The 27880-nt window shown below is 58.3% G+C and overlaps 1 protein-coding gene across 6 annotated transcripts; it reads left to right on the top strand.

Annotated features, from left to right (window-relative positions):
• The first annotated feature begins 752 nt into the window (after positions 1–752).
• On the top strand, positions 753–27717 carry MYLK3 (myosin light chain kinase 3). Of its 6 annotated transcripts, none has more exons than XM_059668135.1 (13): positions 753–984; positions 16817–16907; positions 18023–18392; positions 18618–18997; positions 19152–19257; positions 19704–19797; positions 20423–20532; positions 21412–21553; positions 22089–22159; positions 22639–22767; positions 23611–23763; positions 23843–23975; positions 25605–27713. In XM_059668135.1, the coding sequence occupies exons 3-13, from the start codon at positions 18088–18090 to the stop codon at positions 25662–25664; spliced, it is 1683 nt and encodes a 560-aa protein (XP_059524118.1). In that variant the 5' UTR covers positions 753–984; positions 16817–16907; positions 18023–18087; the 3' UTR covers positions 25665–27713. The 6 variants fall into 6 exon arrangements, with proteins under 6 accessions (XP_059524118.1, XP_059524116.1, XP_059524115.1 ...); XM_059668133.1 differs by lacking the exon at positions 753–984 and adding an exon at positions 5125–5306 and having other exon boundaries at positions 25605–27711; XM_059668132.1 differs by lacking the exon at positions 753–984 and adding an exon at positions 8501–8761 and having other exon boundaries at positions 25605–27712.
• The last annotated feature ends 163 nt before the right edge of the window (positions 27718–27880 follow it).

The raw sequence follows: 27880 nt of genomic DNA on the forward strand, positions 1-27880 counted from the left end.
AGCAACTCTCCAAAGAAAAGAGGCTGATGGCTTGGTTTTGTTTTTTACTCTATTTAAGTGGTAGCCAGCAGAGGGAGTTTAAGAGATACTCTAGCGAGGATGTAGCATTTTCCTAAGAGTTCCTTTCCCTTCACCCCCCATATTTATCTGCAGGTACTAGTACCGTTTTCTTGTGTGCATTTTAAAGCCCCAGTAATAAAGTTTCTTCCTGAGAATACTAATGTGATTTTTATCTTTGAAACATAATACAAGAACACTATTTCATTTTGAGAAAAAAATCATAAAAATGGTTAATACCAAAAAATGCCATGAACCAAAGATATGTCCCCAGAGAAAGCAAGAACAGCTTATTGCGTAGGTGCCTCCTTAAAGAATTCTCTATGTCAGAGCCTATCCCTTTAAGCGGGGAGCCTTAGCGCAGTCACGCTGAACTAGTCATTGGAGGCGGGAGGAGCCTGGTGACGGCTGCAGCGTGCCGCGTAGAAAGTAATGCATTTCAGATGCTCGTCGTGCTAAAGCATTGGCTCGTTTGAAAAGCTCTTTGGCAGAGGGACAAATCAGCTCCCCTTTTGTGATGAAAGCTGTTTGACCAATTTCTTTCCCTCTCAGTGACCAAGGCTCTGGAAAGGCTTTTCCCTGGGGGGCTGGCCTTTGTCCTGGAGGAAGGTCCCGGTGTATTTCAGGATGGTTGGTTTTCTTCTCTCTGCTAGAGCTGTGAGGGGACCCTTCTCTCGGTTCTGAACTGCGAGAGCCTGGGAGGATCCGAGGAGTAGCCGTGACAGTGTGCCCTCTGCCCACCAAGACTGCAGCCCAGGTGTGTCTCACACGCTAGTCCGGGCCGCGCCCAGCAGGCGTCAGAAACACCGTGCAGGTGCTGCTGCCCCTGGCTTCAGCGCTCTGCTCCAGGAGGCCTTTCCCGCAGGTCTGTGTGTGCACCTCTCCCGGTCCCGGGGCAGCAGTGGGCACCACGGCCTCAGCTCCTCGGTAGGTCCCAGAGGAGTCGCTGCGTTCTCCGTTTCTTTAGCTCTGTTCTGATAAGGACGGGAGTGATGGCTTCCAATCCATTTCCATGTCAGCTGAAACTGGAAGTCTCCTGATAGACCAGGGGTGGGCAAACTTTTTGACTCGAGGGCCACAGTGGGTTCTTAAACTGGACCGGAGGGCCAGAACAAAAGCATGGATGGAGTGTTTGTGTGAACTAATATAAATTCAAAGGAAACATCAACACTAATAAAAGAGAAAAATGGTAATTGGCGTACGAGCTACCCTTTTCATTGGCTAATCAGGGCTATATGCAAATTAACTGCCAACTAAGATTGGCAGTTAACTGCCAACATGATGGCGGTTAATTTGCATATGTAGGCACAATGCAGGGAGGCGAAAGGGAAAGCAGGAAGAAGCCCCCTGCCATTGACAGTGATCGGAAACCCAGGGGGGAGCTAAGAGCTGGGGGGCAGGGCAAAGGCGGCCCTGGGGCCGCCTTTGCCCTGCCCCCCAGCCATGATCGGAGAATCAGGTGCCTTTTCCACCCTGGCCACTGATAGCAGGAAGTAGGGGTGGAGCCAGCGATGGGAGCTGGGCACGGTCGAAGCTGTCAGTCCCGGGAGCTAGGGGTCCCTTGCCTGGGCCTAAAGTGGAGCCCACGATCGCGGGGCCGCTGCAGCTGCAGGTCCCCGCTGCCTGGGCCAGACGCCTCAGCCAGAGGCGTCAGGCCTGGGCAAGGGGCCGATCCTGCGATTGGAGGGTGATAGGGGTCAGCGCCTGAGGGCTCCCAGTATGTGAGAGGGGGCAGGCTGGGCTGAGGGACACTCCCCCCCCCACACACACACACCCAGTGCACGAATTTCGTGCACCGGGCCCCTAGTCATTACATAAAAGGGTACGGTCTTTTTTTTTTTTTAGTTTTATTCATTTCAACGGGCCGGATCCGGCCCATGGGCTGTAGTTTGCCCACGGCTGTTATAGACGGTCATAGCTACAAAATATCGTAAGAGCAAAACCTAGATTAATATTTAAAACTAGAAACTGGCCCAGCCAGCGTGGCTCAGTGGTTGAGCGCCGACCTATGAAGTAGGAGGTCACGGTTAGATTCCCAGTCAGGGCCCAGGCCCAGGTTGTGGGCTCGATCCCCAGTAGAGGGCGTGCAGGAGGCAGCCAGTCCATGATTCTCTCTCATTGTTTCTCCCTCTCCCTTCCTCTCTGAAATCAATAAAAATATACTTTAAAAAGTAATAAGAAATATAAATAAAAATTTAAAAACAAGTGTACTCTTGTGCCACTTGGTCATGGCCAGAATCTCACAGTACGTACGTGGCTGCTGGGAGGTGTGATGTGGGCTGTGAGGGACGTTCTGGAAAAGGCAGGACATTCATTAGCCAGGCACTCACCCGAGCCATCGAGAAAAGTCCGATGTCCTTGTAAACAAGATAGAGGGAGCAGAGTGCAGCACAGGCAGGTGACCAACCAATCCAAAGAGGGTAGGCTGGCCTGAGCCAGGAGGCAGGGCCTTGGCGATGAGCAGCAGGGCTCAGTCCCGGCCCTGCTTGTAGCATCTCTCACAGTGACGCAGATGGGTTATCCCTGGGGTGCACGTGCCCAGAGGACAGGGTGTGTGGCCCTGGCTCCCTCAGTGCGGTCAGGCCACATCAACAGAGTGGTATCATTTGCCATTTCCTGACCACCAGCGCCCCTTCCTGAGTACACCATCCCCCAGTCTGGGTGCTAAGTCCAGGGGCTCCCATCCGAGCTCCCCTGAGAATGAGTGATACAAAGATGGGGGAGTGGCTGGCTTCATCCACCCCTCCTCTGCCCTCCCAGCCTTGTTTCTCGTTTCCCAGACCGCCATTTAGTGAGCACTGGGTTTCTGGATTTTATCTGTTCCTTCACATTTTCTCTCTCTCTTTTTAAAAAAAATATATTTTATTGATTTTTTACAGAGAGGAAGGGAGAGGGATAGAGAGTTAGAAACATCGATGAGCGAGAAACATCGATCAGCTGCCTCCTGCACACTCCCCACTGGGGATGTGCCTGCAACCAAGGTACATGCCCTTGACGGGAATCGAACCTGGGACCCTTGAGTCCGCTGGCCAATGCTCTATCTGCTGAGCCAAACCGGTTAGGGCCACATTTTCTCTCTTCTTATCCTGTGCTCCAGTAGATTGTCTCTATTTTATCTTAGGATTCTTCAGAACATTTTGTTTTAGCGATCCTATTTTAAATCTCGAATTGCTTTTCAGATTGTTCTCATTGCAAATCAACCTCTTCTGGTTCTACCAAATCTTTCCGAAATCTCTCTGAGCCGAGTTTTCTCCTATCCCCTGCCCATCGTTGTCCCCACCAGGATTTTCACATCTGTAGGTCTGTGCCTTTCTCAAGCTGCGTCGGCTCACATCTAGAGCTTTGTGTGTAAGGCCCATGGGCCAGGTGGCAGCTCCCCAGCGACACTTCTCCCTGGTGCTCCGGACCTGCGGTGGGCGAGGGGAACAGGAAGGAACTTGTTTATAGGCCGAGGCCACCTGATGGTCAGGACGAGAACGTGACTGTGGGGCCTCGAGCCTTGATGAAAAAGCCTTGGGTTCTCCAATGTGAAGTTTAATGTCTTTCGAGAAGAGCGGCCAGGGACGTGTCTTTGTTTTTGCCGGAGGGCCGGTGCCAGCTGCCTGCACTCACTGAGTGTGTGTGAGGGGTGGGGCTGGTAAGCGGGTGGTGGAGCAGAGCAGGTGGGGACAGTTGAACCCCCTCCCCCCCGCCTGGGCTCCCTCAGCCTGAGTGACAGCCCCCCTTTGCAGCCCTCAGACTCGCCCTGCCCTCCTCGGTGTCCTGTCTCTGCCAACGCTCTCCCATCAGCCTCGGGGCTTCCAGGCCCACGTCAGTCTCACCCTGCTTGGCACTCACTTCCCGTTCTCCTTCAGGCTGCTGCGCTCCTTTGTGGCCTTCTGCCCTTTCGTGCAGAGAATAAAGCAGAGAGCACGCCCGTTCATTAGTAAAGGCTCAAGAACAGCACACGTTTACTGATTGTTACCCCACAAGTGGCATTTCTAGCAACAGAACTGTACGTATTCTCACTGAAGTACATTTTATTGCTTAAAAAGTGTACATGTGACAGTAAAAACGTGCGCCTTAGGAAAATGCAGGTGCAGAAGCGTGGACTGCGCAGGGGCGCTGCCTTTTCTGAGCAGACCAGCTGTCTCCCGCCCGACGCGGCTCTGAGTGGCACCCGCTGAAAGGCGGGACAGAGGGGACCAGGGTTTCTCCGTTTGGGTGGAACGTGGGCTGAGGGCCAGTGAAACAGAAAATCAGTAGATTTTGCCTTTTTAGAAAAAAAGAACTGCAAACTAAAATGTTAACCAGGAGGGGATAGAAAGTGACCGAAGGTGTATGGCCAAGTTCAAGTTCACAAAGCAGCACGTCAAAAGGTTGATCCGCCCGGCTGGTGTGGCTCAGTGGTTGAGTGTCAACCTACGAACCAGGAGGTCACGTTTTGATTCCCGGTCAGGGCACAGGCCCGGGTTGTGGGCTCGATCCCCAGTGTAGGGTGTGCAGGAGGCAGCCGATCCATGATTCTCTCTCATCATTGATGTCTCTCTCTCTCCCTCTCCCTTCCTCTCTGAAATCAATAAAAACATTAAAAAAATAGTTGACCCTATCTGTTAACAAAGTGGACAGCCTGAAAGCAAGATGCTTGGGCACAGACGTGTAAACATATTAGCAGAGTCCAGGCTGTCCACCCAATACCAGCTGCATCATTTCAGGAGGAGAGCAGGTGTCTGAGGGCTGCTCTCCCCGCGGCTGAGCTGGGGACCAAGGAGGTGGCCTCTGACTTGCATTTGTCCCCCCAGCTCCCAGAGACGTCATGGCTTCTCTGTGGGTTGCTCTGGGCTAGTAATGGCGGCGTTAGCTGCGCGGCCTGGGGTGGCTCTTGGCCCGGCTGCCACATGCCACTTAGGGTTTCCAAGCAGCCAGGCTGTCCCACGCACGCAGGGCTGATGCACTTGTGGCTAAATGCGGTGTGGCCAGGCCCCGGGCCAGCTGCAGGGCAGGAAATAGAGCGCCACCTCCATCACCAGGGAGACAATGGTCTGCGTGCAGGCTTTAAAGCAGGGCCAGCCAGAGGCACAGAGGCAGGTCTGCGGAGAAGGGAGGCAGGAAGCGGAGCGCGGCCGTGGGTTTTGTCTCGGACGAGCCACTGACGCCCCCGGGTGTAAGCGGGACTGTGTATAAGATGGAGGTGATATTTGCACATCTCACTGGGGACTTCTGACAGGATTGCTGACGGACCACTGGGATCCATGGATAGAAGGTGGTATGTAAGTGCACATGCTAAACGTTCCGTGTGTGTGTGTGTGTGTGTGTGTGTGTGTGTGTGTGTGGTCAGCAGGTGCCCAAGGGGCATGCAGACCGGCTGGAAAACCGTTTTAGATTCTTGTCAGAACCAAACCACAGTGACAGCGGACCCTTTTCCGGGCATGGATCTGTCTTTGGTCCCGGCCAGGTTTGGGGGAGTCGGCGTGTAAGCCAGGCTTGAGAACTGTTTCAAACCGACTGCGCTGGTTGGCAACGAGCTGCTGGAAGCAGTGGGGTGCATTAGGTCATCAGAGAGCGCCGAGGTTGAGGGGCGGCCCCAAATGTTTGCCGACTTTGCTCTAAAAAACTCCCCAGCGAACGCCACTGGGAAGTTTCCGAGTTGCATGTGGAGTCGGCAGATTTGTTTTCCCGTTGGACGGGGTAGCGTCTACTTTAACACCAAGTGCAAAGAGGAGCCTCCTTCCTCCTGGGGTTTGCTGTTCTGAGGAGCCCGAGTTCTGTGTTCTGCTCATTTGAGGCTAAGCAAGCAGTTGTGCTCGGCCCTCCCGAGAAGGTGGTCAGATGCTGGCTGTCAGCCGGGGTCCCGGAGGAGCCCGCCGCCGGCTCTTGGCTCATACACCCTCTTGGGTACATACGGTCTGGAAAATTCCTGGGTCCAGGGGAATGGTGACCGTTACAGAAAACAGACTTGTTTGATAATGCAAGAAATGCATATTTTTACAAATTAAAATAAGTATATAAACGAGACACAGAAGACCGGCCAGTGTAGCTCAGTGGTTGAGCATCGACCAAGGAACCAAGAGGCCACCGGTTCCATTCCCGGTCAGGGCACATGCCCGGGCTGCGGACTTGATCCTGTGTTTGTGTGTGTGTGTGGGGGGGGGGGGGGGTGCAGGTTGCAGCCAATCGATGTTTCTCATTAATGTTTCTATCTCTTTCACTTCCTCTCTCTCTCTCAAAAATCAATAAAAAAACATTTAAAAATAAATAAATAAATGAAACATAGAAAATAAAGATCACCTTCAATTCTCTCGTGCAGAATCAGCCGTACTGGCATCTGTATATTTTAACCCTTTGCGGTCCAGCTTTATTTCTGGAATTCAAACAGTCTGGTCCAAATGAATTGACGGGATTGAATGTTGAACCGGTTTGTGGTGTCGACCTCAGCCTTGACATTGGACCTGCTCCTAGCGCCTGGCCTGTCGAGTCAGCCTCCACGTTGGACCGGAAAGGGTTAAACACAAATGGGATTCTACTGTGTGGACTTGTTTCTCGGCCTGCTCTGGGGGTGCGGTCTTCCCCGGGGCCTAGAGAGAATGTCACCGATCCTTAGGGTCTCCAGCCAGCTGTTGTGTGTGGGGGGCCAGCTGTTGTGTGGGGGGGCAGCTGTTGTGTGGGGGGCAGCTGTTGTGTGTGGGGGGCAGCTGTTGTGTGGGGGGCCTGCTTCTGCGGGCATGGGGGGGTGGTTGGACGAGGGCCGGCACTTGTAAAAGAACTTTCCGAGAGTCCTTCTCTCAGATACCTCCGCTTCCTTAGCGCCCCTGTGTTTTGGCAACAGTGCACCCCCAGGACTGGTAAACACTTGCTGGTTTCAGCTTCTGTGTGGAGGCTGATCCTGGGCCTGCCCCTCCATTTGTACCTGCTGTGAGGTTCACCCCTCCTGTTAATTTTTTAAAATATATTTTTATTGACTTCAGAGAGGAAGGGAGAGGGAGATAGAAACATCAATGATGAGAGAGAATCATGAACCAGCTGCCTCCTGCACGCCCCACACTGGGGATCAAGCCCATAACCTGGGCATGTGCCCTTGACCGGAATCAAACCCGAAACTTTCAGTCCACAGGCCAACGCTCTATCCACTGAGCCACACTGGCCAGGGCTTCCCCCTCCTGTTCTTCATGCCAACACCCTGGTTGAGGCATAACTGATGTGCATTGCAGTGCACCGACTGAGCAACTGCTGAGTCCAGCACCACAGAGGTGCGTGCACCCCCCGGGGCAGGGCACGCCTCCAGCCTCCCGAGGCGATTCCGTGACCCTCCAGGTCAGTGCCCTTCACCCCAGGCATCACTTCCTCCATCTCAAATGCGAGCTGCATCCTCTCACTTCCCACTTCAGGACCTTCTGTGGGGTTTCCGTCCCCTTCTCCTGCTGCTTTGGGTCCGCAGGTCTCTGCCTGGAGTTCCCAGTCCTCTCTCTGTGGGTCCCGCCTGCTGGGCCACTGGGCCTGCAGCGACCCGAGGCCCGTCTCTGCCGGGCTCCATGGGGGGCTTGGCTCCCTGTGTCCTTGTACAACTGCCCCCGCCGTGGCTTCCTTACAGCACACCCCGCCTGCAGGCTCGGCTCAAGTCCCACTTCCTCCAGGAAGCCCGCCGGCTTTGCCAAAAGGTTTTCCAATGTCTCCACCTCCCTCCACACCCTGAACGAGCTGTCACCTGTGACTGGGTGTCTGCAAAGAGCTGGCGCCTGGACACCCCCCCGGGATGCCACTCCTCCTCCCGCTCCCGTGGCCGTTCCGTCCCGCGCAGTCGGGCTGCAAACCCCTTCTCCCCTCGCTCTCGCACCTCTCCCGACCCAGACCCCGCTCCTGGCTCCTCACTACCCAGCTCAGCCCTGTCCTCTCCCAGACCGCAGGGCCCACCAGCCGTTCTTCAGATGTGACGTCAAGAACCCTTGTCTGGCCGGCGTGGCTCAGTGGCAGAGCGTCAACCTATGAACCGGGAGGTCACAGTTCAGTTCCCAGTCAGGGCTCGATCCCCGGTAGGGGGCGTGCAGGAGGCAGCCGGTCCATGATTCTCCCTCATCACTGATGTTTCTATCTCTCCCCCTCCCTTCCTCTCTGAAATCAATAAAAATAGATTTTAAAAAAATCCCTGCGACTAGGCTCCCGGGCTGGGTGCAAGCAGCCCCCATGCGGAAAAGCTTCCTCCCCCGCCCCCCACTGTGTTGCTGGTCAGGCCTCCCCCTGGCCCAGGTCCCCTGCAGCAGCGATTCCCAGCACGTCCCCCCCACCAGGCCTCTGGGGTCTGAACTCAGGTCAGCTGGGCCCTCAGGCTCCCCCCCCCTCCTCCCTTCTTCCCCTCCTGGACCACATGGTGTTTGTTTCCCAGCGGGACACTCCGCTAAGTGGTGCAGGAAGTAGCCCCCAGGGAGAGGACAGCCAGCGGAGCTGATAGCCAGTGGCGCTCGGGCGCCTTGGGGCCGGGGGCAGGGTCAGATAAGCGGAAATGCCAGGCTTATCGGCTGCCTGAGTTCTGGAGAGGTGTCCCTGCCGGCCAGCCCACCCCACTCCCCCACTCCCCGCGGGCGGGTGGCCAGGCATCTCCAGGGGAGTAAACACGGAGTTGGCAGAGCCCCGCGCCCGCGGCAGGATGAGGACTCTGTGCCCGTCTCCGGCACTGCGCGGCCCGGGCGCCAGGGGCCACCCGCGGGCATCAGGTTACACCCAGATATTTGCGGTAAGACAGCCTCTGGCCAGGCTGCTTTCAAGTGGGAGCCGGGGAGCAATTGTTATGGCGACAGCTGGTCCCCAGACCTGGGGCCTCCCGCAGGGTCCAGGCCGGGTTGGTCACCCGAAGGAGGTCATGGCAGACCAGGCCGGGGGAGCTGCCCCGCGTTGTTCGGTCGGGACCCTGCAAGGCTGGCTGGGGCTCTGGTCACCTCTGGGGTCCTTTCCTCCATTCCACATGCGCCTCAGCTAACGGGGCCTGCAGGGAGGGGGCCTGGGCGGGCAGGTGCCTGCAGGGAGGGGGCCTGGGTGGCTGCTTCGTTTCCCACCTTCGCACCGTTAAGCTCTTCTTCGCTCTGTGCTCCGACCGCCGGACAGTGTCTGCCGGACCCGAAGGGGACGTGCTTCTATGTTATTGGATTGATTTGTTATTTCTTCATATTTTTTTGTTAATCCTCCTTATATTTTTTTGTTAATTTTCCATTGATTTTTAGAGAGAGTGGAAGGCACGGGGAGAGACAGAGAGAAACATCGATGTGAAACACATCGATTGGTTGCCTCCTGCACTCACCCCGACCAGGGCCGGGAACCTGCCACCGAGGTACATGGCGAGACGCAGACCCAGGACCCTTCGGTCCGAGGGCCGGCGCTCTACCCACTGAGCCACACTGGCCAGGGCTTAAACTTTGCATCTAACCTGCCTGCCAGGGCCCAGCTGCTGTCAGAGGGGAGGCCTGCTGTCATGCTGCCATCAGTGCTCTGACCGGGACTTTCCCTCTCATTTTGGGGAGACGGCCGTTACCCCGTGTGCGAGAGCTGCATGAAGGCGGTGGGGGTGCGGTTGCTGACTGCTTGGCTCGGCTGGGGATGATCAGACGGACCCGCAGAGCCAGCGCGTCCCTCCTGACACAGTCCTCTGACCCCCAGGGAGGGTGGGGTCCTCCTCGCCACACCCAGGTGGGGGAGTGGGGGCCGCTGCTCTGGAAGGAACCCCTCAACCTTGTATTTCTGTTTCCCTCTTCCTCCACCTGGGGGCTCCGGGAAAGCTGGCTGTCACCAGACAGGCCAGCGAAGCGTCTTGGGGTTCAGTGGGGGCTGACGCAGCCCACGGCAAACCGAGGTCAGCCCGTGGTTTTCAGGAGTGGATCGGCTGCCCGTGCTCACCCGGGACCCCAGCCGGGCTCTCCTGGGGCGGCCGAGAGCCTGGGGCCCAATCCCTCTGGTCTCCCTCTCTCCCTCTGAGGGCCTGGAAGGAAGCAGAGGTGAGCGGCTCCCCAGCGGCCTGGGGACTCGGTGGCACCCCCCGCGTCCCCACCTGAGGTCGACTTGAGCATTTGCTTTCGTCGGCTTCATGGAATGCCGCTCCGTCCAAGTTCCACTGGAAACAAGGGCCGTGAGGCCCAGACGCTTGGAGACCACAGGGAACCGGGCCTCTGGGTCACGGGGGCCTGACCCACCTCGGTTTCAGGGGAGTCGCTCTCCGGGGAGCAGGTCTCGCTGGCAAATGTGCCCGTGAGGGCCCGGGTGGAAGAGAGCGCTGGGCGAGGACAGCCGGGGCCGTTGGGCCTCACTTCTATTTTTAGATGCAAGTGCCGAGTGCCGGAGGGCCTGGTGTGGGGACTCACCCACAGGCAGCCCGACACTCACTGTGGGGACATCTGCGAAGCAGGAGCACCAATGTGTCTTAATTTATCAATTTTTTTATTTGAGAGAGAGAGGAGAAGGGAGAGAGAGAGACAGCATTTGCTGTGCCACTGATCGATGCACTCACTGGTTGATCCTTTTTTTATTTTAATTTTTTAAAAAATATATTTTATTGATTTTCTACAGAGAGGAAGGGAGAGAGATAGAGAGTTAGAAACATCAATGAGAGAGAAACATCGATCAGCTGCCTCCTGCACATCTCCCACTGGAGATGTGCCCACAACCCAGGTACATGCCCTTGACCGGAATCGAACCCGGGACCTTTCAGTCTGCAGGCTGGCGCTCTATCCACTGAGCCACACCGGTTTCGGCTTATTTTAATTTTTTATTATTATTTTCAATTGATTTCAGAGAGGCAGGGAGAGGGAGATAGAGATAGAAACATCAATGATGAGAGAGAATCATGGGTCGGCTGCCTCCTACGTGCCCCACACTGGAGATGGAGCCCGCAACCCGGGCACGTGCCCTGACCGGGAATTGAACCGTAACCTCCTAGTTCATAGGTCAATGCTCAACCACTGAGCCACACCAGCCGGGGTATTGGTTGATTCTTGTGCGTGCCCTCACCCGGGATCGAACCCGCAGCCTTGGCGTATCGGGACAATGCTCTCACCTACTGAGCTACCCGGCCAGGGCCCAGGTTTTGTGTTTAATTTGCAGAAGCTTCGCCTGTTTGACTCGGCACACGTCAGGGCGGCCTCGCCTTGGTTCTCGGTCTTGCTATTCTTTGTGAATGTGTGTGTGTGTGGCGGGCGGGACCCCACGGCCCTGGGATCGCTGAGGCCCCTCTGGGAGTCCAGAGGAAGGACCCCCGCCCTCTGACCTTCGGTTGCAGCCACAGGAGCTCCCGCCTGCCACGGCCAGATTCTTCAGCTGTCTGCCCATCAGCACCCTCTCAGGGAGGAATGTTCAGTGCTGCCGTGATGTCAGAGGGGCCCCAGGAGCAGGGCCTGGGCCAGACCCGCCTCCCTCCCGGCCCCCTCCCGGCAGAGTGGGAGATAAGCGAGGGCTCAAAGAGAGCCCGCAGGTCCCGGCTGCGTGACCGACCGGGGATCGCTGTGCGGGCACTGGGCACGGAGGCAGCTGTTAGCGCCCGGAACCATGACCTTGCAGACGCCACCGCCCCAGTGAGGCCGGGCCCTGCGTGCGCCCCCCTGCTCGCCCCGTCCAGCCTGCCCCGGGATGTCGGGGGCCTCCAAGGAGGGCGCGGGGGCCCGGGGGCTGCCGGCCGCGGGCAAGGCCTGCCTGTCCAGCCTGGACCGGAAGCTGAGCGCGCTCAACGAGAAGGTGGACAAACTCCTGCACCTCCAGGAAGACACCACGGAGAGGCTGCAGGGCGTGTGCCGAGGCCTGGACCACCTGGAGCAGGGCCTGCACCGGCTGGAGGCCTCCCGGGCCCCGGACCCCACGGGGGCTGGCCCCGCCCCGCCGGGCGACCCTGCCCCTCCAGGGGACGCGCAGGCCGCATGGCCCGAGGTCCTGGACCTGGTGCGGGCCGTGCGGCAGGATGCGGCCCAGCACGGCGCCCGACTCGAGTCCTTGTTCCGGGTGGTGGTGGCCGTGGACAGGGCCCTCGCCTTGGTGGGGGCCGTGTTCCAGAATTCCAAGGTGGTGGACTTCATCCTGCAAGGCAGCGCCCCCTGGAGGCGAGGGCGCCCGGCCCCAGGCCCCGCCCAGGTTGGTGACCACGTCCCTGCCCCGGGTCCTGGCTGGAGGGGCCCAGGGCTGGTGGGGAGGCCGGCCAGGTGGCTACTCTTAGGAGAGCCGGGGGCTTTTGTCTCTCCCCCTCCTCCTCCTCCTCCTCCTCCTCCTCCTCCTCCTTCTTTTAATATATTCTTATTGATGTCAGAGAGCAAGGGGGAGAGAGAAAGAGAGAGAGAGGAACATCAATGATGAGAGGGAATCGCGGATCGGCTGCCTCCTGCAGGCCCCCCACTGGGGATTGAGCCTGCAACCCGGGCCTGTGCCCTGACCGGAATCGCACCGTGACCTCCTGGTTCATAGGTCGACGCTCAGCCACTGAGCCACACCGGCGGGCCTCTTCTCCCCTCTTGTGCCTCCTGTGGGACCAGTTGATGAGGAAAAGGGGAGCAGAGCCGTGAAGGTCATAGGCGGGTTCAGACGGGGGGGAGGGGTGAGCTGTGGGCAGTGGGCAGCTCCAGGGGACACAGGCCCCGAGGGAGCGCAGGACCTCGAAGCTCCCTCCCACTCCATGACCTCTTTGCTTCTCTGTGTCCCCCGTGGGTGGCCGGTGGGGAGCGGCCCGTCTACCCCAACAGGGCCCCATTCAGAAACCCAGCCCTCTCCCTTCCTGTCCGCAACCTTGTGCCCTGTCCCCGTGTGGGCGAGAGTGCAGCTGCCTGCCGGAGGTGTTGACAGGGACCCAGGGGCACACAGGCCGGGCGGGCAGGAGCCGGAGCCTGGGGGTGGAGGGTGGCATCTCTGGGGGCCCCACTTCCCAAGGTTGCGTAATCGAGCCTGGGTCATGGAAGTTTGGCTGGGGTGTGTGTGTGTGTGTGTGTGTGTGTGTGTGTGTGCGCCCGTGCGAGGTGTGTACAGGCAACGCTGTGTTTGGGAACAGCAGAGGAGCAGCTGCTTAGCAACACTCCGGGGCCTGGAGCCCCGCCTCGGATCCCTGCTGGTGCCCTCCAGCCTCTGGCAACAGAGGAGCTGGGGTCTCAGGAGCTCGGCCTCCCTTCCTCACCCCCAGCCTGGCGGGGGCTGTCCCAGCTGACCCTCCCCTCTGCCGGCCACTTCCCCCAGCGCCGCCTCCACCCCTGCCCCCTCCTCTCGGCACCAACCCTGTGAGTCCGGCCCGCAGGGGAGTGTGGCCTGCTCTCGCCACTGATAACCACCCTCAGCTTTATTTTGTTTTATTTTAAAATATGTTTTATTGATTTCAGAGAGGAAGAGAGAGGGAGGGAGAAAGAAACAGCAATGATAAGAATCATCGATTGGCTGCCTCCTGCACGCCCGACACTGGGTATGGAGCCCACAACCTGGGCATGTGCCCTGGCCGGGAATTGAACTGTGATCTCCTGGTTCCTAGGTCGACACTCGGCCCCTGAGCCTCCCGGCCAGGGACCAACCTCAGCGCTAAATGAGAATTCATCTAAGACGCGACAGGGGGAACCCATCCCTGGGCTGTGGAGAGCAGTCCCCCTCCCGCCCCGTCCCCCAGGCCCAGGACGAGCCCTGCCCCCACCAGAGGTGCCGGCTTCCTGCAGTGCCTTCCAGAAATAGCCTGCTATCTGTAAGCTCCTGGGGTGCACACCACCCCGTGGTTTTGTTCTAACTCAGTCATTACCCACCTGTGCTGCCTCGGTAGTTTTTTATTTCATCCGGGGGGGCATCGTTTCATGTTAACCCCCGAGAGCGCCCTCGCTTTTGTCCGTTGGGTTGCAGTGGCTCCACGGGTGGGGGGCTGCCGTCTACTGGCGTGATTCGCTCGGCCACCCCGTTGCTGCTCACCCTGCCCCTCCTTCCTGGCTGTTGGGAAAATGGTGCCGTGACCGTCCATCCAAGCGTGAGTCTGTCTGTCGGACGCACCTCCTGGAAGTGGCGATGCTAAGCCACAGGGTGACTCTGTGGAACCGCAAAGCCACGCCGACTTCAGAGGAGGGTTCTAATGTAGGGGCTGCCATGACACAGGGGTGCGCTCGCTGCTCACGGAGCTCACGGCCCGTCGGGTGTGCGTGTGCGTGTGTGTGTGTGCATGTGTTTTAACATGTTAGTGTTAAACATGTCAAGCATTTATAAAATAGAGATGAGAATGACCTCAGTGAGCCCCATGACTGGAGGCCAGTGGTCCCCACCCGTCTTCCTCTTTCCAGAGTATTTTGAAGCAACTTTGATGGATTGGATTGTTTCTTCTATAAACATTTCAATATTTTTTTATCCAAAAGAGAAGGTCTCTGTTGCTTGTTATCAGACCTAAGAAGTAACTTAATATCACCAATGTTAATATCATCACAGCGTTCACATTTTCTTGGCCGTCTTATGCTCTTCTTAAAAATATTTTAAAAATTGATTTCAGAGAGGAAGGGAGAAGGAGAAAGACATAGAAACATCTCTTTCTGGAAAAGAAGTGCAAGTGAGAGAGAATCATGGATCGCTGCCTCCTGCACACCCCACAGTGAGGATCGAGCCCGTAACTTGGGCCTGTGCCCTGATCAGGAATCGAACCCTGACCTCCTGGTTCCTAGGTCGACGCTCAACCACTGAGCCACACCGGCTGGGCTGCTCTTTTTTTAAATTTTATTTTGTTTTTCAAGTACAGCTTACATTCAGAATTATTTTATGTTAATTTCGGGTGCAAAGCATAGTGGGTAGACATTTGTATAACTTAGAACTGATCCCCCTGACGCGTCTGGTACCCACCTGCGTCCTAGTTCCCACATCGTCACTACAGCCTCACTGACTGTTCCCTGGGCTGTGCTTACACCCCGGGACTCTGGGTGCCTGCCCGCCTGTCCTGCCCAGTCCCTCCACCTTCCACGCAGCCCCCGCCCGTCTCGGCTCTTCTTTCCTTACAGTTTGAGTCAAGCTCCAAATCAGGCGATGGGCTATATGCTTCATAAGCCAGCATTTTGTCTTTAATTCACGAAGAAATGAAAACTCTTCATGAGGGAACACGTCCAAGTCTGTACTTCACGGTAGTTCTCACCCGCGTTTCCATTCCAGGCGCTCGCGCATCTCCCGGACTGGGGCCTTCGCACTGTCCTGAGCGGCCGCTCCGTCCTCCCCTTTCCCGCCTGGCCGTCCTCTGGTTATTCTGTCGGAGCCGTGGGGACGCGCAGGCGTTTCCGGGCGGGGGAGGGCAGGAGCTTTCTCCTCCCCGAGTCCTCACGCGTCTGTCTGCTCGGCTCTGACCGGCCGCCCGTCTGTCCTTGTGTGTCACACACGTCCGGTGGCTACAGCAGGGCTGGGGCTGCTCTCCCAGCCGGTCGTCCACACCCCTCCGTGCCCTGCGCCAGGGCTGGTCACGCGGAGGTGCCGGGGGACAGGAGACGGGCTTGCGCCGAGACCCGGCCCCAGCCTGTGGACGCTGTGTTGGCTGAAAACTGCCGCAGGACGGAGACGTTCCAGGGATCTGATCTGTGTGTCTGAAGAGAGTAGGGGCGTAGTGTTCATCTGTGCAGTTCTTCGTGTTATTTATTTATTTTTAAAATATATTTTTAATGATTTCAGAGAGGAAGGGAGAGAGAGAGAGAGAAACATCAGTGATGAGAGAGAATCGGACCGGCTGCCTCCTGCACGCCCCCCACTGGGGATGGAGCCGGCAACCTGGGCCTGGGCCCTGACCAGAATCAAACCGTGACCTCCTGGGTCATAGGTCAATGCTCAATCACGGAGCCACACCCGCGGGGCCAACTGTTAAATTTTAAACTCGGGCCATGACTTCGCCCGGGTCCTCCTTGGGCCCCGTGGGCTGCAGGGGCTCAGACGGGGCCAGCTCAGCGGGGCCGGGGCCACGTCCTGCCGGAGCCGTTCAGCGATGCCAGGCCTCTGGCCGGTGCTGCGCCTCTTCTCTCTCTGCCGCACCGCACACAGCAGGGACAGAGAGCTGAGCCCCGAAGACAAAACCCACGTGTGCGTGTGCGTGTGTGTACGCGCGTGTGTGTGCGTGTGCGTGTATGTGTGCGTGTACGTGTGCGTGTATGTGTGCGGGCGTGTGCGCCTGCCTGCACCACAGACAGGGAGGGAGAGGACAATCTGAGCCAGCCAGGTCTGCCAAAGGACAGTCTGTCCAAGTCCCCGTCTCCCGGGGGGACGCCAGGAGGCGCCTGCGATAAGGCCTCCGGCTCCCCCAGCGGCGGCGCTGGCAGGACAGTCTCCCCGTCACAGTGATGATGCTGGTGGTGACCCCGAGGACAGCAGCTAGAGTTTTTTAAATCGATTTCAGAGAGGCAGGGAGAGGGAAGGAGAGAGAAACATCCATGATGAGAGACTGTTTGAATTCCAAAAATAAAGTAGGCCCGGCCGGGTGGCTCAGTGGTTGAGTGTTGACCTATGACCCAGGAGGTCACGGTTCCATTCCCGGTCAGGGCACAGGCCGGGGTTGCGGGCTCCATCCCCAGTGGGGGGCGTGCAGGAGGCAGCCGGTCGATGAGTCTCTCTCATCATGGATGTTTCTGTCTCCATCTCCCTCTCCCGTCCTCTCTGAAATCGATAAAAATATCCTCTTTTAAAAGAAGGGCCCTGAGGGTGCCTGAGCTCCTCTGTCTGACGCGGCGAAGCAGCGTCCCCCGCGGGTGTGGCTGGGACGGCGCGTGCTCGTGGCTCCGGCGTGGCGGGTGCGCAGCGCCGGTCTGTGGCCCGAGGCTGACGAGGATGACAGTGTTCGTGGCTGTTCTTTCAGGACAAAGAGAGAGAGGAGGCGGCGGGAGCCAAGCCGCAGCGCGCGCTGAGCAGCCGGGGCGTGCAGGCCGAGCTCCGGGGGCCTCGGGAAGGTGAGTGCGCCCGCCGCCGCCTCCTGGTCCCACACCTGCAGCTTCAGACTCACACCTTCACCAGCACGGGGATCCCAGGACCCCCGACCACCTGCCAGGAGGCTCCCCAGTTGTTTATTTTAGTTTTTAAATAAAAAATATATATATAGAGAGAGAGAAACATCAATGATGAGAGAGAATCCTTGACCGGCTGCCTCCTGCACGCCCCACACTGGGGACTGAGCCCTCAACCCAGGCCTGTGTCCTGACCGGGAATCGAACCCTGACCTCCTGGGTCATAGGTTGACGCTCAACCCCTGAGTCCCGCCGGCCGGGCTCCCCAGTTCTTTCTGTCCTTCACGTGTCCCCGTGAGACGGACAGCCAGTCGCTGTTGTAAAGTCACCTGGAAAGTGCCTCTCTCGTGGCCTGTGCCACCAACTTGATGCCCAGGTTCATTTTTCCACGTTACTCTCGCTTTTTATGGGCTGCTTTTATTAATTTATTTCCTTTTATACTTTTGCATAATATTTACATGGTTCCAAAGTCCAATGGACAAAACAGGTACAAAGAGGAGTCTAGCTTGTCTGGCTTCCTGCCCCCACATGCGGCCGTTTCTACAAAGTGTGTCTTACCTTTCCCCGGGGGTCCGGTCTCTTTGGGCCACAGTGTAAGTGGTTACACCCACGCACACGCACACGCGCGCACACACACACACACATGCACTGCACACACATGCACTGCAAACGTGCACACATGCACAGCACACACAGCACATGCACAGCACACATGCACAGCGCACACATGCACGCACACGCACACACACGCACAGCACACACATGCACACAGCACACACAGCACATGCACAGCACACATGCACAGCGCACACACATGCATGTGCACACATGCACGCACACGCACACACACGCACAGCGCACACATGCACACACACATGCACACACACATGCACACACACATGCACAGCACACGCATCCTAGATAAACAGTCGCACCGCACACTGGCTGTCTCACCCTCAGGCCCGGAGGCGCCGTGGCTGCGCAGGCTGGCCTGTGGAGGCCTCTGTCTTGCCTGTGGGACGGACTCCTCACTGGGGCTGCTTTCTCACCCGTCCCCGTAGGGAGCCAGCAGGCTGACCTGCCGGAGGGCACAGCGGCGAGGCTGCCCGCGGTCGGCGCTTCGGGGATGGGATCCGACGTCCTGGCCCAGCCCGAGGCCCAGCCGGCGCCCCGGCCGGAGCAGGGAGGCGGGGTCCCCGGCCCAGACCAGGCGCCCGCTGGACACCCGCTGCCGCCCACAGAGGCAGACGCCGCCGCTCCCGGGGCGTCCGGCGAGACCCCCGAAACCAGCCAGGCGGCGGCGCCAGGCGCGGGACAAGGGCCACCGTCCAGCGGGGCTGACACTGTGCCCGCAGAGGAGGGCGTGACGCCGACCTCAGGCCCGCCCGCCGGGGCCACCGCAGCTCCCCGCGGCGAGGACACGCCTCCCAGGTGAGGGAGCCGCTTGAGCGGGCGCGGAGGGGGCGCGGAGGGGGGAGCGGGCCCTGGGGTGGGGCTGGCTGGCAGTGGCTGTCCTGTGGAGGCTCCCGGCCAGTGTGCACGGGGTGGGACCCGGCCGTGGCGTCGAGGCGCGTGGCTGCCCTGTGCCCTGGGCGGGGTGACCAGGGGGACGGCAGTGTGTGGCCCTCAGGGCTGTCTCCCCCCCCCCCCCCCCAGGCTCTCGGTCCACGTGCAGGAGACGGACAGGCCCGGGCAGCTGCGGGAGAGGCCAGGGGGCAGCCTCAGTGCCGCGCCCCCCGCGGAGGCCCCTGCCGCTGCCCAGGCCGGGGAGCGGGACCCGCCTGCGCACGGGGACAGGCCCCAGGCCCCGGGGACCGAGTCGGGGGAGCCGAGCCCGGAAGGAGCCAGCGCGTGGCCCCGGCCGCCGGCGCGGAGCAGCGACGGGGGAGCAGAGGCGGCGGACCAGCCAGGATCGGCAGCCGGAGCCGCCCTGGCACCGAGCGGGGCCCCGGGCCCAGGAGCAGGGGACCCGGAGCCCGGGAGGGACTGCGCCCCTGGGGGCCTGGGCGGCGCCGAGGCTGGCGGCCTGGTTCTGGGTAAGCCCGGCAGGTGCCCTGAGTGCCTGGGCGTGGAGCGCCTCCTCCGGGGGGGCCTCCCTGCAGCGCCCCGGGGAGGTCATGCGGGTCTGGGGGGCTGGTGCACAGTGTGAGGAGCCGGCCTGGGGCTCACAGGCTGTTGTCTCCTGAACAGATGACAGCCCGGCCCCGCCGGCCCCGTTCGAGCACCGGGTGGTGAGCCTGAAGGAGGCCTCGGCCGCGGCGGGCTATGCCGTGTGCCAGCACCAGGTCCTGGGCGGGTAGGTGATGGCGAGCGGGCGGACGGGCACAGGAGGGGGGCAGCGACACCTCAGAGCCGGCGGGTGGGTCTCAGAGGCTGGGTGGGCTGTGGGTGGACAGTCCCCAGGGAGGGGTGAGGAGGACCCCTGGAGCGCAGGACGGGAGGGGGCCGTGCCTGGAGGTGACAGGAGGGCCCCATGACAGGGGGGCGGGGTGGGGGGGGTGAGAGGGAGTCCTCCAGTGAAGCCGGCCGGCGGTGTGGGAGAGGGTACTCCCTGGGGTGCAGTGCGGCCTGGGGGTGCGGGGGGAAGCAGTTCCGGTCTAGGTTTTAGGGAGCCCATGTGGAGCGGGCGTGATGACACGGGTCCCCCTGGGCGTGTGTGGGGGAGGGTGGGACCAGAAAACAGGGCCCGCCAGGCGGTGTGGGGTGAGCCTCGCGGGCGCTCAGCCCCTGTGTCATCTGCAGGGGCCGGTTCGGCCAGGTCCACAGGTGCACGGAGAGGTCCACGGGCCTGGCACTGGCGGCCAAGGTCATCAAAGTGAAGAGCAACAAGGATCGGGTGAGCGGCCTCTGATCAGGCTCAGGGCTCAGCACGTCCTTCTCGGCCCCTGGGCCCCAGCTGCCCAGACCCTCCCCTTTCCTGCCTCCTTTGCCCCCGCCTACCTGCCCCCAATATACTTTTATTGACTTCAGAGAGGAAGGGAGAGGGAGAGAGAGAAACATCAATGATGAGAGAGAATCATGAACCGGCTGCCTCCTGCACACCCCACACTGGGGATCGAGCCCACAACCCGGGCCTGTGCCCTTGACCAGGAGTCAAACCCTGACCTCCTGGTTCCTAGGTTGATGCTCAACCACTGGGCCCCTGTGGCTGGGCTCTGCCTCTTTTCCGCGACTCCCACGCCCCAGTTTGCGGGTCACCTGGCGCCCTGGGTGACGGTCCTCCTGGACTCCCGGCTTTCTGTCCTGGGCCTCAGGCTCCCTACCTGTGAAATGGGCGGGTCTGACAAAGGCCCCGCCTATTGTAAGCACCCAGTTTGGGTGGTGAGTCGAGGAGGCCTGTTGTGAGAGCGGGAAACAGGGTGTGGGTGGGCACGTGTGCCCATGTGTGCGTCCTGGGAGGTGCCGCCGGCCCCTCTTCCTGACCTGATTTTGGAAACTCCCCTCTGCTCCGGCTCCCTAAGGAGGATGTGAAGAATGAGGTCGCCATCATGAACCAGCTGAGCCACGTGAACCTGATCCAGCTCTACGACGCCTTCGAGAGCAAGCAGAGCTGCACGCTGGTCATGGAGTGGTGAGTGTCCTCTGCGGCTGGCTCGGCGCTGGGCCTGGAGCTGGGCAACGCTGCCCCGCCCCCCGCCCCCCCGCCCCCCCCCCCCGCCTGGGACACCCAGACACGTTGTCACCTCCTCTGCTGGGCCTCCAGCCTGGAGCGTGGGGAACAAGGCCATTTGTCACACAGCAGTGGCCGTGAGCCTGACTTGACCCGCGGGGTAGGTCAGTTTGGCCGGCACAAGTTTTAGTGATTTTGACTTGGTTGGTAGCAGTTGGAAATTGGGAAATTTCACACTAAAACCTAGGTGTACGGCTTTTCTTTTAAAAATATTTTTTGAAAATTGATCTGAGAGAGAGAGGGAGGAAGAGAGAGGGAGAGAAACATCGACGTGAGAGACATCGATCAGCTGCCTCCTGCACACTCCTTACTGGGGGTGGAGCCCGCAACCCAAGCATGTGCCCTGACCAGGGATCGAACCTGCGACCTTTGGTGCAAGGGACAGTGCCCAAGCACCTGAGCCCACGGGCCAGGGCTCTGGCTGTTCTTGCAGGTCTGGTGCGGCTGGGCCTGCGCCTCCGCTGGAAAGGGGGCTGATTTGCCCGTTTGGGGTCTCCCTTGTAGGCACTAATGGGCCCCGCAGGCAGATGAGGTTACAGCCTGGGCCTGCGGCATCCGACGTGAGCCCGATTGTCCACACTGAGGACGCCCAGTTCCCCCGTGGCCGCCACTTCCTTTTACACCTGCACCCTGGCTGGGGCGGGGCCAGAGCAGAGGTCCCCACGAGACCCCAGATGACAGCGGCACCCTCGGGCTCACCCCTGGGTTGGTGCTGAGGGCAGGCGAGGTCTCTGAGAGCCTCGCTCAGTCCGGTGCCTGCCTCTCCCTTTGCCCTGGCAGCGTGGACGGGGGAGAACTCTTTGACCGGATCACGGATGAGAAGTACCACCTGACCGAACTGGACGTGATCTTGTTCACCAAGCAGATCTGCGAGGGCGTGCACTACCTCCATCAGCACTACATCCTGCACCTGGACCTCAAGGTCAGGCTCCACCTGGGCGTGGCGGGCAGGCCCCGGGTTCCCACGTCTCTGCTGCTCCCTCGGCTCTGAGAGCTTTCATTTCTGGCTCCCTGCCACTCCTAGTTCTATGATCCATCCATCATCCATCATCCATCCATCATCCATCATCCATCCATCTACCCATCTATCCATCCATCCATCATCTATCCATCTACCCATCCATCCATCCATCTATCCATCCATCCATCCATCCATCATCCATCCATCTATCCATCCATCCATCCATCATCCATCCATCTACCCATCCATCCATCCATCCATCATTCATCCATCCATCTTCCTTCCTTCCTTCCTTCCTTCCTTCCTTCCTTCCTTCCTTCCTTCCTTCCCTCCTCCCTCCCTCCCTCCCTCCCACCCTCCCTCCCTGTAGGGCTGCCCTGAGCCATTCATTTCCCTGGGAGGCTGGGAAGCTGAGGCCTCTTGACAAATAAGTGGGGGAGCTGCTGACCTTCTTAGCTGGTGATTGGCCCTAAGCAGACGTCCCTTTCTCTCCCAGCCGGAGAACATACTGTGTGTCAACCAGACAGGACACCAAATAAAGATCATTGACTTTGGGCTGGCCAGAAGGTAAGGGGTCTGTTGGCACTTAGAATCCGTTGGGACTCTTTCTGGCTCTCTTGGGCACGGTTACCCACAACTCAGCCAATTCTTGATTTTTACATTTTTTTAATTGACACTTTATTTTTTTAGAGCAGTTTTAACATCACAGAAAGATTGAGGGGCAGAACCAAGTTTCCCATAGACCCCCTGCCCCACACTTGCACCCAGCACGGAGCCAGCCCCCACCCAGCCTCCACCCAGCCTGCGCTCCTGCTATATTCACCTTCTCCCTTCTCACAGGCAAAGGCCTAGAGCGGGGGGCTGTGGTTTCCGGTTCTCCCTGGGGACCCAGCAAAGCCTGAGGTTGGGGCCCGGGGAGTGAGGATTCCCCAGGAAACCCCGTGTGTGGGCGCATGTGGGGTCCGGCAATGCCTGGCCCGCACCGGGATGAGTCCCAGCCTCCGAATCTACCTGAGCTGACTCCCCCCGCCCCCCCCCCCCCCCAGGTACAAGCCGCGGGAGAAGCTGAAGGTGAACTTCGGCACGCCCGAGTTCCTGGCCCCCGAAGTCGTCAACTACGAGTTCGTCTCGTTCCCCACGGACATGTGGAGTGTGGGCGTCATCACCTACATGCTGTGAGTGGGGGGTGGGCGCCCTCCGGCAGCACAAGTTGGAGTGTGAGTCGGCTAGTGGGGCGTGAGCAGGAGACACGGGAGAAGCGGGAGGCGCGGTGGAAGGCCGCAGTGAGCGGGTCGTATCCCCGTGGGCAGCGCTCTACTCCCTGAGGCGGCCTCTGTCATGTACACCAAGCATGTCAAACTCCAAGGCCGACACGGGCCACAGAAACGAGGCATGCGGCCCGCGGGCGGAGAGTGTGACATGCTTGATGTACACAGGTCCTCAGAGTTACTCCACTCAGGGGTCGGGGTAATTGTTCACCAACCCTTTATTTTTTTAGTTTTTGTTGTTGTTGTTAATCCTCACTCGAGGATATTTTCTTCCCCTTGATTTTTAGAGAGAATGGGAGGAGAGAGAATGGGAGGGAGAGGAGGAGAGAGAGAAAAGGAGAGAGAAACATCAATGTGAGAGAGACAACATTGATTGGTCCAGACCAGGGCCAAGGCCAGAATCGAACCTGTAACCCAGATATGTGCCCTTGGCCGGGAACGGAACCAGCAACCCTTCGGGGTGCGGGCTGACGCTCTAACCACTGAGCACACCGACCAGGGCTGCTCACCAACTTGTAAGCAGTTATGGCTGGGGGGCTGATCCCAGGTTCGCTGAGCACGTGCTGCCCCCGTGGCCCAGCCCTCCCCCCGCGCCCCGACCTCCCCTCCGAGCCGGAGCCGGTGGTTTCTCTGTGGCACCTCTCGGCTCCCGCTGGTTCTGCGTGAACCTCGCAGGACCGTCCATCCCGTTGCCGTGTGGGCAGACGTGGCCTCCGCCCACGGTCCCCACGGTCCCCTCTGTCCTCGCAGACTCAGCGGCCTGTCCCCGTTCCTGGGGGAAACCGACGCCGAGACCATGAACTTCATCGTGAACTGCTGCTGGGACTTCGAGGCGGACACCTTCGAGGGGCTGTCGGAGGACGCCAAGGACTTCGTGTCCCAGCTGCTGGTCAAAGAGAAGAGGTACCGTGATTGCGAGTCCCACAGGCATACGGCCTTCTGACCTGCCAGCACCCGCTAACCGCCGGCCTTGGTTCCGCAGCTGCAGGATGAGCGCCACCCAGTGCCTGAAACACGCGTGGCTGAGCCATCTGCCCGCCAAGGCGTCCCGGTCCCAGGTGCGGCTCCGGTCCCAGCTGCTGCTGCAGAAGTACCTGGCGCAGCGGAAGTGGAAGGTGCCCCTCCTCTCCATCCTTTTCTTCCTTCCTTTCTTCCTTCCTTTCTTTCTTTCTTTCTTTCTTTCTTTCTTTCTTTCTTTCTTTCTTTCTTTCTTTCTTTCTTTCTTCTCTCTCTCTCTCTCTCTCTCTCTCTCTCTCTCTCTCTCTCTCTTTCTTTTTCTTTCTTTCTCTTTGCCCCTCCTCTCCATCCTTTTCTTTCTTCTTTCTTTCTTTCTCTCTCTCTTTCTTCTTTCTTTCTCTCTCTCTCTCTCTCTTTCTTTCTCTCTCTCTCCCTTTCTTTCTTTCTTTCTTTCTTTCTTTCTTTCTTTCTTTCTTTCTTTCTTTCTTTCTTCCTTTCTTTCTTTCTAAATATTTTTATTGATTTCAGAGAGAAAGGGAGAGAGGATAGAAACATCAGTGATGAGAGAGAATCATTGATCGCTCCCTCCTGCACGCCCCACACTGGGGATGGAGCACACAGCCCGGGCATGTGCCCTGACCGGGAATTGAACTGTGACCTCCTGGTTCATAGGTCGATGCTCAACCCCTGAGCCACGCTGGCTGGGCTCCATGCCCAAATGGATTCAAAATAGAAAGCTTGTTTAATGAAAACAACAACAACAACCCTCTTATGTCCAAACTGCGTTTCGGTGAAGAAATGCCACAGACGCCAGTGACGGGCATAGAAGTGGCATTTAGTCCGTGTTACGTGGACACTGGGGGTGACAGGATGAGGCCAGAGCACAGTGCTCAGTGACCACGGCAGCTGAGGGCCCTGGATTCCTCCACGTGTCACATGGCGGCGGGACAGCCCCGTTTCAGAGTTTGGTGGTTTGTTTATAGCAGAGCTTTGGTACCCGGGACGTAAAGTCTGTCTTAGAAACCTCTGTTGTGCAGGAAAGTGTATTTCCAACAGTTTGATACCAACTCAGAGCCTTGTTACACACACACACGCGCACACACACACACACACACACACACACACGCACATACACACAGCCCGGCCAGCGTGGCTCACTGGTTGAGCGTCGACCTATGACCAAAACATGTTTGAGGTCATGGTGCGATTCCCGGTCAGGGCACAGGCCTGGGTTGCAGGCTCAGTCCCCAGTGGGTGGGTGGGGGGGCGGGGTGCAGGAGGCAGCTGATCAATGATTCTCATCATTGATGTTTCTCTCTTTCCCTCTCCCTTCCTCTCTGAAATCAATAAAAATATCATAAAAAGCGAAACAAAAAACAAAGAAAACCAGAAAGAAAGCAGGTTAGCCCGAGAAGGAGCTAGTCACGTCCTCACACCCGAAACGAGAGATCACGTCTGCTTCCCAGGCTGATGTGCTCTGGTGTTTCCTGTGATGTTTGGTTTCACCCCAAAAATTCCGGTCCGCAACCCGATTTGACTTCATGACCCCCCCCCCCCCCGGGCTGTTTTTGGGGATAACACGTGATCTCACGTCCTCCTGGCTCCAATTGGCCCCTGGAAGTCATGTGACTGACTTGCCGTTTGCTAGAATCTTGTTTTCCCCTTTGGGTGATCAGTTGTAAAGAACCCAAGTGCCTCACTTGCGTTACGTCCTTTTATTGTTCTCCTTAAAACAACGAGTCTAAAGCTCTGCTTCTTTCCTCTTCTTTCTCTCTCCTGGTCTCAAGAAACACTTCCACGCGGTGACTGCCGCCAACAGGTTAAGGAAATTTCCCACCTGCCCCTGACCCGGGACTGGACTCCGCCGCCCCCTGGGCCGAGCCGTTCCGGAGGCCGCGGGGATGCCCGGAGGCTGTGGATCCCCGGCCTCTGGCGCAGCCGGGTTCCAGGAACTTTGTGAGAGGTTCTGGCCGGGCCTTCCCCGTGGGTGACCGTGGCTGGAAGAAGGTGACGTCAGGACTGTTTCGCTGCCGTGGGAGCCCGCTGGTGTGAAATGCTGTGTTTCCTCGCCAGGGGCACCCGCTTTGGGGGGCGCGTGTGGGGAGAGAGCAGGCGGCGGTGGGATGCGGAGCGCGCTCTGACTCAGGGACTCGCTCAGTGGCCCGGCCCGCGGGTCTCCCTGGGCACAGGGAAGCCCTGCCGCTCCGATCCCCGGGGCTGGGCCAGGCTGCATTTATTGTCCGACCGACCCGCGCTGTGTGCTGCCCTCCTCTAACATGTTTAACTTGTGCTCCCTTTTGAGAATGGAAACGTGCATCCTTTGCTAGTCTTTGAAATTTTGAAATATACTGGCCGTCATGGCTGAAAGAGGACAAGGGTCAAGTGGAATGCGCTTCATGTTTTTATTGATTTTAGAGAGAGAAGAAGGAAGTGGAATAGAGAGTAACATCAATTGGCTGGCCCTAGTCGGTTTGGCTCAGCAGATAGAGCGTCAGCCCTTGGACTGAGGGTCTCGGGTTCGATTCCGGTCAAGGGCATGTACCTTGGTTGCAAGTTCAGTCCCAACCCTGGTCGGGCCGCATGCAGGAGGCAACCAATAGATGTGTTTTTCTCACCTCGATGTTTCTCTGTCTCTCTGTCTCTCTCTCTCCCTCCCACTCTCTCTAAAAATCAGTGGAAAAATATCCTCAGGTGAGGACTAACAATAAAATAAAATAATAATAATAAAAAGAAGCGTCAGTTGGCTGCCTCCTGCATGCCCCCGACAGGGGATTGAGCCCACGGCCCGGGCATGTGTTTTGACCTCTTGGTTCATGGGTCGATGGTCAGTCACGGAGCCACAGGGGCGGGTTGGAATGTGCTTTTAAAGCCTCGACCCACCTCCCCCCTCTCCTGTTCTGCCCTGTGCTGACCTCTGCCGTCTCCCTCCTGACCCCACCCCTCAGGTATGAATCGGGGGCCAGGAAACTGGTGAGTGTGTGGGAGAGGAGAGTGCAGCCGCGTTCCGCGGTGGAGAGAAGCGAAGGCACACGTTTAACCGACTTATGGAATGACAAACAGGAGATGCTCTTATTGAAAAGCAAACAGTCCTTTGCCCTCCTCACTTCTAACCTGATTTGTGCTGTTCCCACGACCTCTCGGGTCAGCGGTTCCAGTTGGAGGCGTTGCTGTGAGTTGTTAATTAGCCAAGCAGCAGTGTCACAGCCTTTGAGGGTTTTTGTCCAGATAGACTTGTTTCTGGCAGAAGACCTGGGGGTGGGGAGGGGCCTGGTCTGGCCGGGAACTGAGGTTCCCAAGGCCAGCATGTCCAGGCCGGCTGCCCGCTGGCCAGGGGGTGACCGTCGGAAGAGGAGACCTGCCTCGCATGACGCAGGAACAGGGACTTACCTGGCCAAGTGCTGGCTTTTGAAGCAGCAGTCACCTGAGAGATGTTGTTTCGAGGGCAGCCTGCGGAGGGCGCGCTAGAGCACACCTTTCAGCGCTAGCGGGTCCGTGGGCCTCAGCCCCTGGGCCCTCGGCTTCTTGGCGATGCTCCCCATCTTGGCCCCAGAAGAGCGCAGTGAGTTCCCTGGATCGACAGCAGCAAAGTCTCCCAGTTTAACACGAGCCACACTTAACGGGGACATTTCCCACAGCTCCTTTCAAAGGGAAAACCCGGTGAAAGGAATCTCAGTGACTTACTGAACACAACACATCGAAACTGTGACTCGGTATGTGGTCAACAGAAAGACGATTACTGAGGTCCTTCAGACGATTATTTCCTAAGTCTCCACAAGGCGGTGTAGGGGTCACACTGAAACGCATTTCCGTTCCGGGCTGGCTTTCCATCAACCTACCGAATGTGTGTTCAGATTTCATAAAACTCACTGTGACATTTAATTAAAATGAAATTAGGAATTTTCTGTAGTTGTCTTAGCTAATTCTAAGTGCTTAATAGCCACGTGTGGTTAGCGGCTTCTGTATCGGACAGGGCAAATAGAGAATCTTTTAGCTACCAAATTTTATTTTTTTCTTCCATATGCTTTTTTTTTAATTGATTTGAGAGAGGGAGAGGGATACAGAT

Source organism: Myotis daubentonii, chromosome 15 (assembly GCF_963259705.1).
Source record: "Myotis daubentonii chromosome 15, mMyoDau2.1, whole genome shotgun sequence".
NCBI classification, from domain to species: domain Eukaryota; kingdom Metazoa; phylum Chordata; class Mammalia; order Chiroptera; family Vespertilionidae; genus Myotis; species Myotis daubentonii.